General features: G+C 40.7%; 1 protein-coding gene across 4 annotated transcripts in view; it reads left to right on the forward strand.

Annotated features, from left to right (window-relative positions):
- DOCK8 (dedicator of cytokinesis 8) overlaps positions 1–22,577 on the forward strand; it is a 228,316-nt gene that overhangs the window by 114,015 nt on the left and 91,724 nt on the right. For all 4 annotated transcript variants that reach the window (XM_057498603.1, XM_036928398.2, XM_036928392.2 and 1 more), the window contains 2 exons: positions 20,801–20,918; positions 22,362–22,432. In XM_057498603.1, coding sequence (XP_057354586.1) covers positions 20,801–20,918; positions 22,362–22,432 — 189 coding nt within the window. The remainder of the gene's footprint in view (positions 1–20,800; positions 20,919–22,361; positions 22,433–22,577) is intronic.

The raw sequence follows: 22,577 nt of genomic DNA on the forward strand, positions 1-22,577 counted from the left end.
GCTTAGGATAGGTGATTTCAGCCTATCCTGCCCTCAACCTCTGTCCCTCCACCCCTCTTCAGGTGCTTCCTTTGATTGTCCTGCCCCTTCAGGTGCCCTCAGTCAGGGTCTCCATCTTGTACCACAAGAGGCACTGTTCACACCATATTCTCCGTGGATGCTGCCCGTGTTCCTCTACCTTATTCAGATTGCTTTAAGGAGTAATCTAGATCAGGACATACACAGGCAAACAGCATGGGACCCCAGAAGTATCCGCACAAGCCAGTGAGAGTTGGTCATTCATAAAACAAGCTTTTGCTCTGAGGGAAGAGATGCACTTCTAGAGCTGGAAGTGCTAGCCCCAGGAATGCCCAGCATCCCCCAAACCTTTGCTCCTCACAGTGCCATGGGCCACCCTTATGATTAGAGGCAGAGAGTCGGTCGAGTGTTCCCTGAAACAGATGCAGGCAGGAAATCACAAGCAGAAGGACAATAATTCTGAAAGTAGGACAGAACAGCTGGAAAAATCAGGTTGGTAAACAGGATTATCCAACTGAGTGTGGCATTCCTTTCTCCATGCCCATTTTAAGAATATACTAGTCATTAGGCCAGGAACACATTTGAACCAACTTCTGGCTTATTTTCCATGTAGTCCAGCAGCTGGTAATGGAGACACCAGCTGCCTCTGGTGGGGCAGAAGGAAAACAGCCCTGGCTGGGACCAAGGCCCAGCAAGACCTCTGAGGACATTTTATCCTGGGGCTGCCCACGGGATGTGTGTGGAGATCACAGGCGTGAGGTTGTAATGAGCTTGTTAAGCTTCTTGCTGTCCCTTTATCTGGTGATTACATTAGATAAAGCCACATAAAAGTATGTTTTCATCTCTTATCCTGGCCCCCAAAGCCTCTGAGGTCTTTTTATGCAATTATCAGACTTGCTGTGGAGGACTGTGCTTGCTGAGAACAAGCATATCAGTTAGAACATGATTTCTTTGATGGACAGTTAGCTGTTTTCAGGTCTCTTTTTCAGCCGGATGATCTCAGTGCAGAAGTCGGCATTCTCAGGCCGCCTGATAGCTGGTCTGACAGGGAGGTGCCTCCCATGCCACAAAGGAGTTTTGGGGGAATACTGCCAGACTTGCAGCTTACAGGGGCAAAAAGAAAGGCATAGGATAAATGTGTGAGCTAATTTTGAATGGATGCCTGGAAATTATAGTTTAGTCAATAGGATTTCTAAGGAAAAGAATGAACTAGAAATAATTCTGGATGAAGTCGTCTGGAAGGAGTTGGGGTGTGGAGCATGCACAGTGCTTCTTTTGTCTGAGGAAATGGACTCCCAAGTCTGAGCCCAGCTGGCTGTATGTCCAGACTGGATCTTCTGAGTACTGGGGGATGGGGGATGGTGGTCGTGCCTTAGAGCCCATTGTGGAGCTTTTACAAAAGTACAAGAGTCCAGCCCCACCTGGAGACTCCCATTCAGGAGGTCTAGGGTAGGGCCTTGCGGGTCTCAGCACCCTCCTTTAAGACTTCTGCTCTTTCATGGAGTTCCTCTTAAAGAGTTTCTCTACTCAACGAGTCATCCAAAGGTCCACGGTGACTTGAGCCCCTGCGGACTCAGGGGAGAGGGCCATCCAATTTCATCCCTCTGACTTGGGAGCAGTCACAGTGTAAGCTGGGATATTAGGTCAGGTGGATTTGCCAAAGAGCAAGTACTTGTCTATCAAGAAGCTACAACACAGCAGGAAAAGTCTCCACATGAGGACATTGTTTTTATGGCATAATGCTCTTCAGATGCTATTAAGTACTCCTGTGTTATTGGTAATTAATATTTGGTAGTCTCTGATGTGATTGGTACTGGTCTAAATCACCATCAAAATACCTTAGTTAAGCATCAAAATAATAATTCCCCATTTTTGTTTAGATTTTTTTATTTTGGAATAGGTAGCCTACTTATTAAAGTTATTAAGGTACAAAAATGCAGTGTGAAAATTCTTGCTCCCACTTCTGATCTCCAGCCATCCAATTCCCTTCCTTTGAGACAGCCTTTTAAAAAATGTATGTACATCTGTTTGATTTTATTCATTTATTTGTTCCACAAATACTGAGTGTATTGTACCCCTTCAATGAAACAACTCTTTTCTAGACACTGGAGAAATTCTAGTGAACAAAACAGATGAAAATCTTGTAAATTCCACAGCTCAATCCTGTTTTTGATAATAGGAAACAGCTATTTTATCAGCTTCTTGTGTATCCTTCCAGAATAAATTATGTATGTGCAAATCAATACAACCCTGTATTTTCCTTTTATAATGCAAATATAGGATAGTCTTCACTCTGTTTCTCACCTTGACTTCATTGAATGGTATATTGTAGAGAGCACTTCTATATGAATACATAAAACTACCTCATCCTTTTTTACAGCTGCACTGAATCTCACTTACATGGATGCATCATGCTTTATGTAACCCCATACAAATAAGCATCTAGCATGTTGCCAGTCTTCTGATATTACAAATGTTACAATGGAAAAATATTATATAATCTTTCATACGTGTGTGAGCATATTCATTGGATAAATTCCTTCTTTTCACCCTTTAAAGCAATGCTTAAAGAACTCTGTCAACTCTGTCTTAAGTATAAGACAGCCTTGAAACCTAGTCCTTGGTTATACTACTCTTAGCAAGCAGTTGCTTGTAGAACACAAGCTTGTTATTAACAAGCCCTTCATTTAGGAATAGCAGTGCAACCCCAGCAAAATCTAAGCATTTGAATTAGCCAAGTAATGGAGACAAAGGCAAAGTGAATTCCCGATACCTCAATTATTCAGATAATTAAGTCCCCATACTGGACTTTGCTGTTGCAAGTTGGTCTTAATAAAAAATCAGCAACACATTCCCACTCTCCTGATCCTTGTGCCAAAACTCAGTTGCTCTCCTTTTTCTTCAGAAGAATGAAAAAATTCAGAAGGGAGCCCGTTACCTAAGATCACTCACTTAGCAACTATTGCAGGTTTTGCAAACTTGTCCTTCCAGTACAATATTTAGCCACTTGAGGGCACAATTTGCTCACTTTCTAGACTCCAACACAAAAGAGTATCTTTTCCATTTGAAAGAAGGTGGGTGGAGTCATGTTTTCTTAAAGAAAAAAAAAAATTATAATTTATTTTTATTTTTTTGCCCTTGAAGGTCAGCATGGAGAAAAACTGAGAAGTATTTCAGTGTCCCAAGAAACTGTGTTGGTTATTTTTTTGCAAAAGATTTTATTCTAACCTGTCAGTTTTTGTCTTCTTTCATTAGTAAGTCACGATCTTAGAAATCTGGCACTTTTTTGTAAGATGTAGTGGGGGAGGAAGACGGAGAAATGTAGCCTATGGTATAGATGGAGAGCAAAATCTTGTTTTGGGTGGGGTTGTTCACTATACATATTTACACATTCACTAATTCTGTCTCATATACAAACTAAAAGAATGTAGGTAAGGCAATAATGCTATAGTGTTTAGGAGGTTCTGTATACATTAATGTCACAGATTCCACAAATCACTACTCTACACTGGTCTCTGTTTTATATCCATTCCTTTTGAGTGCAGAGTCTACCATGCTTTAGTGTGACTATCCATCAATAATTGTCCTAATGAAAAATCCTGCTCTGTCTGATGAATGGTGGTGAATGTCATTTTTCCCAAAGGTCCTTTACCATAGCATTCAGCAGTTGCGCTTACAAAACAGCCTGTTTTGCACAGGTTGGCAGTGTAAGGTTGATGGAGGCAAAAGCAACAGAGATGTGTGAAAAAGTTAGGCGAATCTGGGCCTGCATTTGCACATGATGATGCATAGTTTCCTTAGATTGGAGGAAGCTACTTACCATTCAAAAAGTCTTTTTTCTTTGATTTCTGTCTATACTTCTGTTAGTTTTTAAATTTATTATGTCAAATTAGTTTTTTGAAGTGCTTTGTCTTCTGACGTATCCTTCAGAGAATTGTTCCATGTTTGTTGTTTCTTTTGCCATTCCTGAGTCTTTTTCATCCCTAGTCCTAACTTTCCTGAGTTCTTTATAGATGCCCCAGTGGTCAGCATCCATCCACTTTCCCAGAGAGAAGATGTGTTTGCACATCTCTAAAGCAGAGGCATTTTAACAGCTCTATGTTAATGGGTGGCCTGTGGTTTCCAGGCCTCAGATGGCTGCCCTTGGCCCCTCGGGGCAGACATCAGGATGCCTTGGGGTGAAACAACAGATTCTGGGGTCAGGGTCTTTCCCTGGAAAAGTGAGTGTAGGGGTGCGTTTCAGGCTATTGCACAGAGTGAAATAGAAATCTGTAGGGAAGACTGAGTTTTGACAGGGTGATATGATAGTTGAAAAAACAAACACAACTAATCAGTTGGATTTAGTGTGTCTTTTGTAATTAAAAAATGAATTTCATTTATCTGATGGCCTAAACACCAGAAAGGTCATAAAACTTCCAAAAATATACCAGTCCTTCTTTATTTGTCTTATATTCTTTGTTTGACAGCCTTCAAAATGTACGCTGGGATCCATGTAACTGTGTGGAAATCTGTTATAAAACATTGTGGCTTAGCATGGATAAAATTAGAGGAACACAATGGCTCATTTCAGTAATATTGAAGAGATTTCTGTGCCTAGGCTAAAAATGATACATTTAGCAATGAGAACCCTCTCAAAGCTCATTTCTCATCTTTTTCTAGAATTACAGTTTTAAAACCAAGCCTATGGTTCCTTTTGTGTCTCTCCAGTTATTTGATGTGAGGCAGTGTTTTCTGTTCTATCAGAGTCCAAGGACTGGTGCAGCCCCGTTTCTGAGATTCCCTCCAGGGTTCACAGATAGGAGCAGACCTGTTTCTTTACTTCAGTAATAGATTTACATTTTCGTTATGTCAAGGCACCAGTTGATATCCTCAGGATGACAGTCATAAATATACCACATACTCTATTTCACTCCTGAGAATGTTAAAAAAAAAGACAAATTCTGAAAACTTAGACTTATGTCTCTTTCTGCAGCTCAGGAGCAGCCGAGTTTGCCTCCCAGAACAGAGACATGGGAGTTACTGTTCAGTTCATCTTCTGCTCCTTCCCCCTACTCCCGCATAGATCTGAGCTTTCTTGACCTTCCCCTTACTCCCACGTCAGTCAGGGTGAGAGCGTGGCCTCCCCCCTCCCATCTCTCCAGAAACCTCCCTGTGCTCCTCCAGCCTGACTCACCCCAAGCTCAGAGTTCTGTTCTTTCTTGTCCTTCTTGTGTCATTGACCTTTAACCTTTCCTGGTTGTGAAACTTTGTACTTCATGATTACTGAGCTGAATGCTACCTATGTACACACCATCCAGGACTCTTAGATGCTACTGTGCTTCTTTTGAAACATCAGTAAGGTAGTCTTACTGGGGAGAGAAAAAGGAAAGGGAGATAATTTATTTTCCCCAGGCCAGGTTCTCTTACTCTCCTAACCAGCCAGCGAGCCCCAGGGCGAAGGAATTGATGGATGGCTGCTTCCCGCTTTCTAGAGAATAAACATCAAATTAGCGCTCTGTCCTTACTTGGTGAACAGGCAAAATCAGAACACTTAGGCTCCCCAACCCTATTCCCTACATTATTTTGAAACCAGTGAAATTTTGTTTAGAAGAAGCATAAAGAGCAAATTTAATGAGGAGAAATAGAGAAAGTGTTTTTACTGAAGGGGACCATTCAGCCTGAAGGGCAGCAGCCCTAGTGCCCAGGGGAGGACACAGGATCAGACCCATGAGGTTGAGTCTCAGTTTCTTCATCTGTGAAATGGGATAACCCTGTGCTATTTGGGGGAGTAGAGACTTTACTACTGAAAGTGCTTTGTGGAATGTAAAATGCTGTACAGTACACCTGTGAACTGTTACTTGTTACATAGAGGCTGTGGATCCCTCACCTGAGTGTAGACTCTGTGAGGGTAGCAGAGATTCATACTGCTCTCCCTTTGGGGCCCAGGACAGTTCTGCACCTGGTGGGGCTCACTTAGGAAGTGCCCTTTGATACTGGCATATAGAAGGGGATGAGGCCTGTTGAGTATCAGCTGAGTTTGCTAGTGTTTTGCTCTGGAAGAGTTTGGTAGCGTCAGGGAGACAGCCGCACCCTTGATTCCTCTGGAATCTGATGTGCTGATGATCTTCTCTGCGAGGTCCTGCTGGGGTCAGGGTGGCGACCCCCATTTGCCTGATTAACCTCTGGAGTTAAACTCTATGTAAGTGCTTGGGGAAGTTACTACTTTCCTAGGAAGGTTTTGATGTGATTTCACCACTGGGGATTGGACTGGACTGGTAGAAATCAGTGTTTTCTATAGTCTTGCTTCAAGAGTTTAGCCCTGGTCTTGTGCACATCAGGGGGGAGGACAGTTGACCATCTTCAACACCAGTCATGGCTGGACAAGAGGCCCTATTTCTCTGATGCCCTCTTAGGGGGTGCCTTTCTCACTCCCCAGTCAAAATCAGAAGATTTTCTACGGTTCTTTCAAATGCCACAAAACTGTTAATGGAACTGCCCATTGGTAAATCATGTAATTTTTTTTTTGATGATCACATTATAGTTCCTTGTACTATTTTCTTTCCCTGGTCCTGGAATTCAGTCTGGAATCCATTTGACAATCTATGGAGATGAAGCCGACTATTAATTTATATGATCTACTTAGTAAACAGAGCCACATTCACTAAATGGGATTGAGAAAGGGGAACAGAAGGAGAACTCATGAAGGACAGAACATTTTCTTCTTTACATCCAGGGACTATTTACTCCCTGGGGCAGGATGGTGGGCAGCAGTGTTTGCCAGTAAAGATGCTATGACAGCAGTTCCCTGGCCAGCTCTCTGTTCATAGCCAGTGTTGGGCAAACCCTACATTTTTTGCAGTGTACACAGTGTTTCTAACACCTTGTAGAACTTTCCCTAAAGACAGAAGGAATGCTTTGAGAATAAGGATTTGTCTAGAAATTTAGCATTTACCCAGTAAATTATTCTGCAAACTTGTCAGTAACTCCCAATGGTTCATGTGCTTGTCTGGTGGGTGTTGGTGTATGACCAACTGGAGAAACAAGTGGAGAAAAACAGCAGCAGCCACAGAGGAATAATTTGACATTGTGAAATATAAACCCCAAGGCTGAAAGAGGCAAGGAGGGGTGACTGTTTCTCTTTGGAGGCAAACCCCAATCTCCTAAGAGACATCAGAAACACTCACAACCACATTTATCTACTGAAACACATACATGTAGCTTTGTCCTGTGGCCACCTTGAGATCTTTGCAACTTCTGCCACCTCCAAAACCCAGACAAGCCTTCTTTCCACCAAGTACCAAAAGCTGATAGATGTTTCTAGAGGTAGCTGAGGGCATGTGGGCATTTATTTCTTAGTAGACCTGCTGTTTCCCCCAATTCCAATACTTGCTTCCCTAATCCAACAAGGGCATCTGACCATATTAAAACCTGCAGGAATGATAAAGCAAGCATTAATGAACAGTATTGATTTATCCATTGGCTGTTCCTTTGAACAGGTAGGGGACTATTGAAGGTTCTGCCCTAAACCAAAAAAAATAAAAAATACCTTCAGTACCAACAAAAATTGGAAATTTCTGGTATGCGTATGTGTTCTTGTCAGCTGGCAGACTTGTTTTAGGAAACTATTTGCAAAGCCTGGAAAAAATGTGCTCCCTCTGTACCTGAAAAAAAAAATGCAGGTTCGTTCACATCAGTCATTCATGTGATAATTGTGTCTGGATATTTCTTTAAAAATTCAGCCCAGTCCAGATATGGCATGGAAACAGTATCTTTAAACTTGAATTTTAGGTCTTTTACAAGCCAAATATCATTGAAATTTTTGTTTTGTTTTTTACTTGGGGGAGACTCATTAAAAATGCATTGTTTTAGGGGAGACAGAAGGATATTTCTGGTAGATACTTTTTAGCATCCCTCTTATCTTTTCCTGACCTGTCATAGCCTCTTGAAGAGACATTACTTAATTCAGCTTATAGAAGTTAAGCTAGAAACAAAGAAAAATTACTTATTTATGTTTGTAGTAATTCTCAACTTTTTATACTAAGTTAGAAATTGGATTGAGGCCAAAGAGGCTATTTTAATATTAAGAATATCTTCCTGTAAGTGGTCATTATATATATTTCTTAGACCAGTAGACTAACCCTGAGGCCCAGTTAAGAAGAATTGGAAATTTGGCAATATAAAATATTTTTAAAGGAATAGCATGTTTAAATATCAGCAGATACTTGACATACACTTAAAAAAATGTATTTGTATTAGTTGTCAATTGCTGTGTAACCGACAAATAGTTATTATCTCACAGTTTATGTGGATTATTCAGGGGTGGCTTAGCTGAGTGTCTCTGAACTCTGCAAAGGCCACAGTCAAAACGTCAGCCAAAGCTGTGATCATCCCAGAGGTCAAATAGGGGAGGATTCATATCCAGGTTCATTCATCTTGCTGACAGCACTCCAGTCATCTTGGATTGTTGGGCTGAGATCCTTAGCTCCTCATTAGCTATTGGTAAGAGGCCTCCTTGGATTCCTTGCTTTATTGGTCTCTCCTTAAGCCAGCAACTACATGGCAATTGGCTTCTTTAGAATAAACAAAAGATAGTAAGCAAGACAGAAGCCAGAATCTTTTTGTAACCTAATCTAAAAAGTGACATCCTGTCACATTTGCTGTATTCTGTTGGTTAGAAACAAGTCAGTAGGTCCAGCCCACACTCAAAAGGAGGGGATCACACAGGGCAAGAATCCAAGGAGGCAGGGATCATTGGGAGCCATCTTAGAACCTGCTGCCACAGTTGTAACAGTTTCTAGACCCAACCTCTGTGCAAGGAAAGGAACTGAGAAAACCAATTCATACTAAGGTGGGAGTGAGTGATATATAAACCTCTCAATACTTGAAATCTGCCGAGCAGTGTTTCAAAAGAGATTTTGGTAACATGGATATCTAATCGGTAAAACTTCAGTTAGTTCATCGTATGTTTTAAGAAAAATTTTCAGGCAAGGCTGAAGAGAAATGTTCTTTTTTCTTAAAGCTGTCAATTTTCCCCAGCAGGTTGCAAATGCTTATGTATTTGTGATTCTTTTCAATGGGAATCTGATCTAGGTAAGACCTAAGACCATAAATATCATAACTTTCCCTCTGGATTTTTTGCTATTGGAAAGATAGTTGGACTATTCTTAAATAAATAAGTGGATTTTAAGGAGAGTGTGAGTGCTTTGACTTATTTCTAAAGGTAGCATTCTTTTTTCCCTTGCTTGAGGTCCTGCTTTATTTAACAGGAGGAATACTAGTTTTCCAAACTTTCACTTAAGAGAAACTTTTATGTACCTCCTAAAGTGAAGGGATAGGGATTGATGTATTAGGAAAGGTGCACTATAAATATCATAGGAGCTGTGAGTATTTAGTTCTTGTTCAAGACAGTGTAATAATAGTTGCTCTGTATAAAGATACCATATCTGATGTTCAAATTGGGAAAGCATGGGGGTTTTTTCCTCCAAAAAAAACTTTAAAAGTGGTTTATAATAAGAGGTATTAGAGCTTGCTGGTTCTTTCTTGATGTCTTGCCAATGGGTTTCAGCCCCAGACAAGTTCACTATGGATTCAGTGAGACCAAAAAATGACAATGGAGTGTTCTTGGGGTGAAAGGGTTTATACCCAACTTTATTCCCACGGTCGCAGGTCAAGCACAGAATCCCACCAGCTCAGGGTAAGTCTGCATGTAGGAAGCCAGTCTCAGCCTCTGGGCCTCTCTGTTCCCACAGCTGTCTCAGTCTCTGTCCTTGGCGCTGCCACCACTCCAGTCTCTGCTCTCCTGCAGCTGTGCTGCTGTGCTGCCCAGAGCACTGGGCAGAGATCTTTATATAGAGTCAATAATAATGTATTACCTACATGTGTGTAGTGAGCAAACCGACCATGTGAGAATCCTGGCTATAGGAAATTTCACTTTCTCTACACTTGATTTCTGTTTTGGAGTGCATTTTTTTTTTAACATAACAGGACCTTTAACAGAAAATATTGGGTCATTTATTGCAGTGTTTCTCAACGATTTGGTAACACTTTGTCTCTGGCTTCTTAACTGCACTTGCTTTTTTGTGGGGGTGATGTTTAGAGGTCCCTGGTGTTCAGAATATAGTACGAGCATTTATACATCACACTGCAGCCTAGTTCATGGAGCACAGAGGTTACTAAGGGGCAAGTTGCTGCTTGTGCAACATCCCCAGTGCCTCCTTCTAATCTTGTGCCATTTCCCAGGGCAGGCAGCCTGCGTGGGCCCTGACTAGTGTCCAGAACAGGTTTCGCTCTCTGTTTTTCTTGTTCTGATTTCTGAAGATGGAATGTTCTTTTCACCCCACATATCAGGGTTTTTCTTTCTATTCCTTTTTTCACAGATTCCTTTATGAGTTTATGCTTTCATCTAACCTGAAGTGTTAGAAACAGGAATAAACACAAATAATGGCATGAAGCCAGGAATGACAAGACAGGACATGGCAAATGTTTTATTCATGTGCATTTATTCACAAACCACCTCATTCTAAAAAGTATCTGAGGCAGTTTACAGAGATTATGTAGCAAGGTGTAAAATTTCTGGTGAAAGGAAAGTAAGAGGGAAATCAGTCTAAATCTGGGTAAGGTTAATACCAGATATATATTGAGGTATATCTGGAACTCGACAGTTCCTTAAAAAGTCATCTGCTTGACTTGGAGCTTCCTAGCAGCCGAGCAGGGAAGAAAAGAAAAAAAAGGAATCAGGAATCACAGTGAATTACAGGATCCCTTTATTAGCCAAATTAAAGACAGACTGGTTCTCTTGGATCAGTGCTTCTCAAACTTGAATGTGCATTTGAATCACCAGGGGTGTTATTAAAATTCAGAGTCTGATTCAGTAGCTCTGTGATGCATCCTAACAGGCTCCTGGGTGATGCTCCTCCCTAGACATCCTTTGAGTAGCAAAGTCTTAGCTCCCTTACAAGCACATTTCAAAACATAAACCCACTTAAAGTATATTAGATTTGCAGTTTTCCTAGGTAATTCCAAAATACATCAACTCTTGAGCGCTGAGATTTCTAACTTCAGTTTGCTTTTGATATATTTAAAATATCAAAACCTCTTTCTGACACTGATGGCGAGTTCTCACTCTCATCTTCTAAGTTAATGATGCTGTTTTAAAGCTTTTAAAAAATCTTATAGTTCGTTTTCGGAAACATTATTTTTTCCCTTGTAAATAATATAACAAAAGACCACATTACAATAAAGTTCTGGTGAGTCTGATTTTTAACCAGTAAGACTGTTCACTGTTGTTCTTAGAGACAGCAGTGGTTACGTTAACTGGGTTTGGCTTCAGAGCACATGGATTTGACTTCCATGCTGCATTTGCTCTGTTACCTTGCACAAGTTATGCATCTTCTTTGTGTCTCAGTTTTACCATCTGCCAAATGAGACTAATAGCAGTACCTGTCACGGGTGCTTAGAAGAGTGCCTGCACTTGGTAAGAATTCATTTTTACTATTACATTTAAAATAGTTACTCCTGGCAGTGAAGTGTGAATGATAAACAGACTTACCTCCTCAGCTGATCACCTTGCATTAAGTACCTTAAAATAATGTGTATCTAGATTAGTAATTTTCTTTGGAACACTTGAGTTAAAGACACCAAATAACTGCAAGATGTTCCTGATGTTAATAGGCATTCAAATTTTGTTCTGTTGGAATCAAAGTCTGTTGCTAACAAATTACTAAAGGGAGTGAGAGCCACCAACCATTTTCCATTGTTTTTGAATGAGGACATCTCATTCATGCAATTGGTTCTGCAGCATTTCCGCTAAAGTGAATAGCTCATCAATTCTTTGGCTCTGTCTTTGCAAAAAGGGCTAGAAAGGGAAAGTTTTAAAACATAACAACAGAAAAAGAAATGACTTGAAATGGCTAAAAGAGGCTGAGAGTGTTTACTTAGAAAACTGAAGAGTTTTATATAGAAAGCTGTTTCAGTGTGTTGTACTAAGAGAGCCAAGTACTCATTTACTAGCCCATCTACTTCAGTTCATTGCATATTGCTAGTGGTTTGCTATTAAACTAATAATTGTGTCTCAAGCTATAAGAAAACTAATAAGTAAAAATAATAATAAAAAAGAAAAACTGATTTCTCTAGTATCTAATTCTCTCCACCCCATATTCATAACCAACATCCTTTTAAGACCTCTCTAAGCCTGAAGCACCTGACCATATGTCATTTAAAACATAAGATGCACCCCACCCTCATTTGTCACATATACTTATTTATAATTTTATAACAGTCTGCTAATAGGGGGAAAACATTTTTACCTGTAGGTTAAATTCAGTAGTGTTACCAATAGCATTGACATATTGCCAAAATGTTGTATTTGGTAAATACTGATTTTGAAATACTTTAACTGTGATTTTGAGGTTTTACTTTTCATATTTTGGAGCTAATAATTCTATTATAATTTAAAATAATAAAATTTTCTTAGACATTTTTGTGAAATCCTGAGATGTTTATAGATCTTAGGTTCTGTCCTTCTCATCCTGAAAGAAAAATGGCCCTTCCCACAACCCAGTTTCAGCTCAGAGTAGGAAATCATCAACTACTTGCAAGCTTGTAAGGAAATAGATTTCTGTGACTAGATGGAACTGGCAAAGTGTTCCCTCATAAAGAGCATTTTGCCATTTTCTGAGAGGCTGTGAGACAGAGATGGAGGATGGTATATCATAAACACAGGGAAAAAGAGATTGAGGGAGACTGAATGGCCAAGAAAGACACAGAGATCAAGGAGAGAGAGAGAGAGAGTACAACAGAGACAGACAGACAGGTATTGAAAATGGAGAGAAAATCCCAGAGAGATTGATCAGTTCCCTAAATAACATATATTAAGATCTCACAATCCTGCAGTGTTTAACGTTGCATTTTAAGGTCCACTCAGCTGTTTTACACATGCCTAATAGGAAGATAATCTTCATTTGTATCATGTTTTGTAGTTTACTAAGCACTTCTCAGATATCACTACAATTGAGACTTAACTCCAACCTTTTTATTATAGATGAGGAAACTGACTTGTCCACCTTACATTTGCAGAGAATTCTGTAGTTTTTTTAAACATTTCCACCTATTATATTATTTGGTAAGGGCTGCTAATCACAGGCCTCCATACAAGCCCATTTTCCCTGGTATAAAAGCGCCTTAAATTACAGGCATTATTGATACTCGAGACAGTGGAGATAACGCAGTCCACAAAATCAGCCATTTTTCCCTCCTTTTTTAAAAAAAGATATGTATTTGATACTATTACCTTGTTATAGAATCTGTACTGAAATAACAGCAAGAAAACCAAAATTGATGCCAATTCCATGTGAAAATCAAATTACCTATTTTATTTCCCCATATCACCTTTTGGCCCTTTCCCTTCATGAATATTCATTTTTTGAATATTTACAGCTCTGTCATAGGTAAAGTTTTACATTCTGAATTTTCACTGAACATGATGCGTAAGTATAACTAACTATTTTACTCACTTCAGTCTCACTCTCAAAGAGAACATTGGAAGCATCATGGACCGTTTGAAAAGCTTGAACAGCTGCAGTTAAACCTTTGGCTCTCTTTGGGATTTCCAAGGCTCTTTAAGTGGAATATCCTGAGTTCAGAAGGCTAGGTTTCTGGCTTAGTGACATGACTGAGTGGTCCTCTCTCCATTCCATGGGACTGAGTGACACAAATATTTTTTTGCCCAAGCATGGCTTAAGTCACAGGCACCAACAATGGGAGATACATAAGCATATTATCACAAAGAGCTAAGCTTCACCACCACTCTTCTGAACCAGGCTTTTTCACAGAAGTGACCCCAACTTCTTGAATCTTAACTTTGTGGTGTATTTTCCAATCATGATCGACTCAAATTTTCAATAGTTATATACTCACCCTGATGCCATCCATCACCTTTGTCAGAAAGCCCCCTACCTTGAAGAACGCATCCTCCTTGCCTGGCATTTTAGCTCCACACTAAATTTCCCCTTGTACTTCATGCCTGCACCAGTGGATGGAGGTCTTCGTTCCTCCTGTTGAGCTGTTCAGCTGTCCTCTCAAGGCCCTCTTTCTTCCTCTCCTGCTGGCTGACTTGTGTTAGAAGCTCAGGTAAAGGGGTGTTCAGAGTGCCCATTGGCTTAAACAGGTGCCCACTGTGCTTTCTGCTCTAGCTCACATGCTCTCTGGGCTCCACTCCAAGCTGGAGAAGCCTCTGGGAGAGAACATTGAGGTCATCTTGGGGAGAAGTGACAGAAGCAGGTTTTTCTTTGTTTCCTTGCACTGGATAAAGAATAGGTTGAACTGAGAAGCCAAACTGATGGTTTTGGCATTGTGGCTTAGAAAGACTTCAGAGTCCCTTGAGTTGACCTATTTTCAGCAAAGGAGATAGAAGATGGTCCCAAGATGATAAAGAGCAGAGAGAGTTTGGTTAATTTGATCTAAGAATAACCAAATTCCACAAGTTTGGATGTGCTGCTGACTTACAGCAGTTTAAAAATGAGTTGAGGGGCTGTTGCTGAATCAGGGGTCTCTTGAGTATCAATAATGCCTGTAATTTAAGTCGCTTTTATACCAAGGAAAATGGGCTTGTATGGAGGCCTGTGATAAGCAGCCCTTACCAAATAATATCCCAGAGCTGCTGACTTACAGCAGTTTAAAAATGAGTTGAGGGGCTGTTGCTGAATCATGGGAATGAATTACAGTTTATAATAAGGAAAAGCCATCTGAAGTGACTCTGGAAAGAAAATTATTGATGAATACTGGGTGTCCTGTTTGCTGTCATGACGCATGTAACTGAAGAGAACCATTTTTGTCTGCTTTTGGGGGAAGATGAGACTATACTAAATGCCTTGCACATACACTGACCTGTAGTTACTAAAGTAGCTTTCAAAATAACTTGGCCATAACAAATGATTCCTGTTTTGGTTATGGGCTATCTTCTCAGAAATCATTAGATAACCTAATTCTTAGGATTTTTGCTAGCTAATATGAGGCACTGAATTACCACACATAAAAGATATGAGCCTATTTATCAGCCTGTTATTAACTACTCTTACCTAGTTTAGGCTCTGGATTATGGACCATGCAGCTGGATCTTCCCTCCTAAGAGAAAACATTATTATTTTCATATATTCATTTCTTTAAAAATATGCATATTTAATAAAATATACCACTTTAGCATTCTTGCCAGTAAGAAATATGATGATCCTTGGGAAATGTATCTTCTTAAAAAATTTCTTAGGCAAAGTCATTTAAGCTCCCTGGTGTCAGTTTCCTGTCCTGCAAAAAAGATACTGAACTAAATTCTCTCCAAGTGTGTTCTGTGGAAAGGGCGTTCAGTATGAGGCAGGGCACTGAATGTCTACAGTGATGACTGAACACAGGGAAAACCCCTATGGAAGCAAAGCGCAAAATTGTTGACCTGTGCTGGGGAATGTGTGTGACAGGTAGGCAGTGCCCTGCACTGGGACATAGGAGAGGAGTGTGCTGATGGCGAACTTGCTTATCCAGTCTGGCAGGGCTACTACTGTGGTGATTTACCCAGCCCTTTTCACCAGCTAATTCAAAGCATTTTTACAAACTCTGGCCCATTATTTCTAGTGAAAGGTTGATTAGTGTCTTTTCAATTAATTCAAAGATGAAGATATTGAACTACACAGAACCTAAAGAGATGCTTCCAAAAGTGTACTACATTGTAGAGGGGTAAGATATATAAAGTGTTCATCACATCTTTGTAATTGAAAAAAAGGAAAGAACCTAAATGCTTATTTTGAAGACTGATGTAAATCATGGCGCATTCATAATATGGAATATCATGTCGCCATTAAAATCATGTTTATTAAGACCTTTAGTCATATTGGGAAAATGGTCGTGATTGAACAGCATTAAAGGACACAGAAACAAGACAAAGCTTTGTATATGCAGTATGATAAAAATGTTTAATGTATAGAGGAAAGAAAGACAGAAGAAAATCTGCTAGTCTGAATGGTGATTTTCCTCAATGCAGTGGGATACTGGGTGATTGAATTTTATTGTTTAGGCTTCTCTGTACTTTTCAACTATTAAAGACTGAAAACATTGATACAGATTATTTTCCTTATCATATATTACTTTCATAACAATATGTATGATAATTATATGATTATAAAAGAATTGAGTGGACCAATTAAATTTAAGATGGTAGGAAAGACTCCTTTAAGGATAGGACATGTGAGCTGGAACCCAAGAGATGAGAAGGAACCAGTCATTAGAGAACTGAGAGCAGCTCTCCCAGAGAGCAGAACAGCTGGTACAAAAGCCCTGAGGTGGGAATAAGTTTAGAATGTTCCAGGCCTTGAAAAAAGGCCAGTGTGGGAAAGTAATGAGCAAGAAGGTCAGAGAGATTGCCAAGGACCTGATCAATAGGGCCCATGACAAGAAGTTTGGGAAATCCTTGTAGGGTCCTGACAAAAACCTATTTTATACTTTTGAGAGATCTTCTGACCAATATAAAAGGAGTATATTGTAAGGGGCAAGTGCAGAGGTCAAGAGATGAATTGGGAAAGCTTACAAAGGTCCAGATGAGGAATGAGGGTATTCTGGAGCAGAAAGTATCGTTTGGAGAGGATATCTGACATACTAGCTGTGTGGAGGAAATCATCATCATCCTCGCTGTCATTTAAGTTCTCATTAGTATTCACCACAGCCTAATGAGGTAGGTAGAATTATAGCCCATACTGGAGTTTTGGAGAAGCTAAGAAACTTGCTCCAGAGCCAACACTATTAACCACACCCTGACACTAGCGCTCTGCTAGTTGGCAGCAGAGATGCACAAGAGTGAACAGAGAGGGGTCTGTACCCCCTCACACACACCCCAAACCCCAACTTGCTCAGACAGAGCAAGATTTGGAAGGTGCCCTGGAGATAGCCATTTGTAGATTCTAGAACAGCACTAAACTGGACCTTATGCCTGCTCTGTGGCTAATGCACAAAATGAACTGTCCCTTATCATATATTAATTTCATAATAATATGTATGATAATTATGTGATTATAAAAGAATTGAGTGGACCAATTAAATAAGACGGTAGGAAAGATTCCTGTATCCTGCGACCACCCTAGGCCACTCTCAGTGTTCTCATCTTTCGAAGTTGGGGCTTGAGCTACGGGCCTCCCAGCTTGCACACCTTAGAATTCTATGTTAATTCCTTCATGTGTTACAGCCTGTCATTGACCTTTCTGGGAAGGCCATCTGCACTTTACAGACATTTGAAGCTGATTGAGAGTTCTGTCCATCATGTAAATTTAATAAACTTCCTTTTGATGAAATTGTTGCCTTGTACTTAGCTTCTTTTTCACTTGAATGTAGGAAGTGGTCAATGCAGTTGACCATTTGCAGCCAGGCTGTGACCCCATTAAAAGAATCAACAAGAAGACAGGATGGTAGCTAGAAAGACCTGGAAACAAAGGCCAGCAGGCAAGGGGGTAGGTGTGTGCTAGATGCTACCATGCCAGGGTAACTACGGTGCTGAGACAAAGTGGCCTAGGGCGGTCACAGGATACAGCAACTTAACATCTCTTCCCAGCCCTGAGACACTTATTCAGCCTCCACTGAGTCACCCAATATGGAGGGACTGGGCTGAAGTAAGACAGGGATGCTGTTCATTTGCCTTCATGGCCTTTGGATTTGTATCTGCAAGTTAACGGTTCCTGTGTGTTCCTCATGGTCCCACATACCATTCTTCCTCCTTGAATCACTGAGAGCATTCATTACTGTGCAAGGTACTTCAGTAGAGAATCCTTGTGGTCTAGCTTTTCTTTTCTTGATGTGGGATGTTCTTTAGTTCTTTCTTATCCTCTTCTTTAGTTCTTTAGTTGCCAAGTAAGGTTATTTCAATGTTTTCCCAAGTGATTTCTCAGCATATTAAACCCATGAAATATTCCATGAAAGAATAAATCAACAAAATGCATTCTGAGCTCAAAGCATTTGGGGAATGGAGCGCTCTTTCCCCCTTGAAGATATTCATGATGCACAGTAACCTGTTTATCTTAGTTTACCACTAAGTCGTTTCCAAGAGCATGTAGCTACACCCTCCTCCTCTTCCCCACACACTTGTTACCATTTTGCAAAGCACAATGTGGTTCTGGGGACAGACTGGGTGACACTCTTTTGTGGTGCAGTTTTCAATGACCACAGGCTAATGGAGTTAGCCTTACTTTGATTCCTGGTGTAAGACTAAAGGTTTTATGACATTCAGTGAAATAAGTATCTTTGCACTAGCAATGATAAATTGCATGAAATACAGTACAGAATAAAATTTCAAACTCTGAAGGAGAAGCTAGACTAAGGAATATGATGGCAAAAAAAAAAGTAGACCTGGTTCCTAATATTAGGCTCTCTCATCTCATTTCTGCTTAGCTCTGAGGACTGCCCCCATTTCAGAATGGTCAGAAATCTTTTCTTATCCTCTTACCTGACCAGACAGGGATTCTGAGCGTGAACCAGTCCACCCTGGTACTCCAGTGGGTGCTCTCAACGGTTCTCCCTTGAGGATTAGCCTTGTAACGTGGCTCCCTCTGCATTTGTATGTGTGGGACCAAGTAATTTACAGGGAGCAGTCTGCATGGTCCACCAGAAGCAGGTCCGCTCAGACCATTCATTTGGTCTTGTCCAGAGTTGTGGTTATTAGTGTTGTCACTGTTGGTATTGTCATAGCAAGATAGGGCTGTGGGGCAAACGTGTAGATTTATGCTAACAGTGGTTCAAAAAGACCATTTTCACACACACACACACACACACACACACACACACACACACACACACACACAGTGGCAGGCTCAATCTGGTTATCACAATGAAGGGGTTTGAGTTGAGAGAACAGAGTCAGTGATAGCCTGGTCCTTCTCTTTCAGTCTTCCAGCCTCTAACTACCCCAGAATTTGTTAATTAAGCAGCTTTAAAATTGTCATCTTCTGCCTCTTACTTGAGTGTTAACTTCATTCATTTCCAATGGAGCATACTCTACACTTGAATATGGACTCAGGAGAATGTGTCTATTATAGATGGGAAATCTGCTAGGTATGGTTATACAGATCTGTATGGCACACATTCACGTGTGTAGACCAGTGGCTCTCAAATGGGGGTGATTTTGCCCCCACCCCCACCCCCAAAGGGACATTTGGCAATGTGGAGACATTTTTGATTGCCACGACTGAGTAATGGGGAGATAGTACTAACATTTAGTGGATAGAGGCCAGGGATGCTGCTGAACATCCTGTTAAGTACAGGTCAACCCCCGCAACAAAGAATTATCAGCCCAAAATGTCAGTAGTGGTGAGACTGAGAAACCCTCATGTCAGTAAAGATGCAAGTCCTTTGTAAAGTATTATGAGAACCTACATTCACTGCAGGAAATCTGATTCCCTGGCCCTTCCTCTTCTATATTGCTCTCCTGGTGTCTAGTTCACACAAAGGTTGCTTTGTCATCTTAAAGCCTTTGGGGCAAGAATGTGTCTGTGTGTGGAGAATGTGTTACCTAGAAATCAGGGTAGTGGGCCAAGAAGTGAGGAAGATAAGACATTTTCCCAAGAAGGCGACACCAACTAATTGAATCAGCCTTTGGTATACTGTTGACACTCACCTGTTAATGAGACTCAGGAAATTTGGCAAGTTTCTCACTGAGAGAAATCATGAATTACACAGACTCCCACACCTACTGGGGGGTCTTGTCTGAGGGAATATATAGTTCAGTGGCCAAGGGCATGGCTCTGGAGCCAGAGTTCCTGGCTTCAATGCCCTCCTACATTTCCAAACTTCCTGATTTGGGGCAAAATACTTAACATATTTGTAGCTAATATTTTCCTCACTTGTGACATGGGAATGATGCTTGACAATAGTACCTACTTACAGGATAATTATTAGAATTAAATTAATAACTATGAAGTATTTGGAACATTACCCAAGTCAGGAGAAATACTATGTAGCAAGTGTTAGTATTATTATTATTTCTTTAAGTCAGGGATATTATTTATCAAAAATGTACACATTTGTTCCTTTATTCAGCAAATGTTTATTTAGCACCAACAATGTCCCAGGCATTATTCTAGCTGCTGGAGATTCGTCAGTGAATTAGAAACATCAGAGAAAAATCCCTTTGCCCTCATAAAGCATATCTTCTAGTGGAATATACTCATAATAATGCAAATAGAAAAGCAAAACTATACAAAATTATAGTTGCTACCTGTCCTACAGTTGTTAGGTGAATGTATATATTATTCATATTGTTGTTGTATGTGTTATTATATATATTATGTAGCTAATGGAGCTTGGAGGTTTGAACTGGCATCTTAGATAGCTAAACTAATACAACCCTATGTCGTGCCAGTAAGAGATTGAAACTACTTACATAAAGATTGGAAAGGAAAAAGAGAAAGAGAAGAAATCAAATTAGGCCATCATCTATTAGGCTGTGAATTTTGTTTATGGATGAGCTGAACCTTTTTTGCATGCTTATCTTTGTATCTGACACGCTATCTCTAGGCGGATTTGCATATTCCAAGACAATAAGACTTTCTCAGCAGCAGACACATCTTTATATGAGGCAAATCAGAGGTTGATTGTTATCAGATGACTGCAGCTGAAGAGGAAGAATCAGCAGTAACTCACTCCTCCAAAAATAACTCACCTGTGAACAGAAATCTCCTTCAGAGTAATGGCCCCAGGAGTGTTGGCTTTAGCATTCACTGGCAAACTAGGCCAAAATAAACTCTAGACCTCATTTATTGGTTCTTTATCTTTTCTTTTCCAGAAACCTTCTCTATGTCTACCCACAGAGGCTGAACTTTGCTAACAAACTAGCATCTGCCCGGAATATTACAATAAAGATCCAGTTTATGTGTGGAGAGGATGCTAGCAACGCTATGCCGGTATGGAGGGAAATAAGCATTTGCCTCAAACCAAAGTGGGCCAAACTTCCCTTGTCAGTTCACACAGGCAAAATCCAGGGCTCACCAGTGGACAGAGTATGTCTGTTCAGACCTGTGCTGCTTGGCATGTGCAAAGGCCTTTGTGGCTAGTCCAGTATTGGTCCCAGGATACAGATGGGCAAACAGGGTCAGTCTAAATTGAAAGACTCTTTCCTAACTTATTCCATAGTGAGCTATAAAATTTGGAGATGCAGATCATCTTAGAGGACTGAAAAATTTCATGAAGTCTTTGTACACCACCCTAACAGCATAAGGAGCAGCGAGACGGGCCCAGTGTGTCAGCCATGTTTGCAGCACCTCCAGATCCCCCCAGAGGCTGAGACTGCATCTGGGGATAAACAGGAAGTGCTGCCTAGTCATAATAAATGCACAGCATCTCAGATCTTTTAGGAATGGGCTGTCATCATAAGGCAAGATATAAATCAAATAATAAACGCATAATACAGCATTCTCTAAGGAACCCAGAATGCCAGAATTTATATTCTTTTTTTACCATTTGCCACTAAATGAGATGGGTGATTAGCTATTAGTATTTTCTACAAGTCATAGAACTCAGTTAATATCTCTGTTTACTGAAGTAATTTTTTTCCAGTGCTTTCATTCTTCAAATATCTTTTTTATTTTTTAAACCATCCTCCTAATTATCCACCTACCATCCCAGTGCAAGCTATCCTCCTGCAGTTGTGGTGGGAAAGAAACCCTAGAGGAGGGCTCGACTCCCCGGTAATCTCTGCTCTGGCCCCTGGATAGTCCACTGGGGCCGCAAGGTAGAGATGTACAGAAACTGATTATAGCCAGGATACCAGCCAGGGACAAGTGGGGGCCAAACTCCAGCCTGTTTCCCACTCACCAGGCCCTGGGATCTGGCATGAGCAATACTGCATCTACTGGGGAGATCTCTTTTTTTTCTTTGTCCAAAGGTGAGTACACCTGTGAAGTCATGTGCCTTTAGGGTTGAATCCAGCCCTAGGAGGTATCTTTCTAAGTAGCACAAACATGAGGGCAGGCCACTCAAGGTCCTGATCACCCAGGGGATCCAGACTTTGGTCTTTGGAGGGAAGAGAGCCTGGGTCAGGGATCTCTCATGGGGGGCAAACTGTGTGGCTTTGCCCCTTAGTACAGACCTGTAGCCAGTGAGGCAGAGCGGTGAGAGCGCTGGATTTCTAGTCCCACAAACCTGTGGCCCTTGGTCACTAATAATGCCCCTTCTGGTCTCAGTTTACCCTTTGTAGCTGGTTCTCCTGCATCAGAGTACAGAATTCGGCTTTCTCAATTTACAAAATATAGCTCTGTAAGACCGGAACATCCTGTTGGGCTGATGACAGTTGATATGATGTACCCAAATGCCGCTGATAATTTGGTCCCTTCTGTATTGGTGAACAGGTCATTTTTGGAAAATCCAGTGGGCCTGAATTTCTGCAGGAAGTGTATACAGCTATTACATACCATAATAAGTAAGTATATTCAGATTTCTAAATGTATGCAAGATTGTTTCATTATCTCCTGGCTTTTCTGAATCCCTGCATGATTCCTCCTGATTGTTTTTACCATTGAGGGAGGAAATTCATTCCAGTTCCATGATTCTGTATTGGAGATGCA

This window comes from Manis pentadactyla, chromosome 3 (assembly GCF_030020395.1).
Source record: "Manis pentadactyla isolate mManPen7 chromosome 3, mManPen7.hap1, whole genome shotgun sequence".
Classification (NCBI taxonomy): Eukaryota; Metazoa; Chordata; class Mammalia; order Pholidota; family Manidae; genus Manis; species Manis pentadactyla.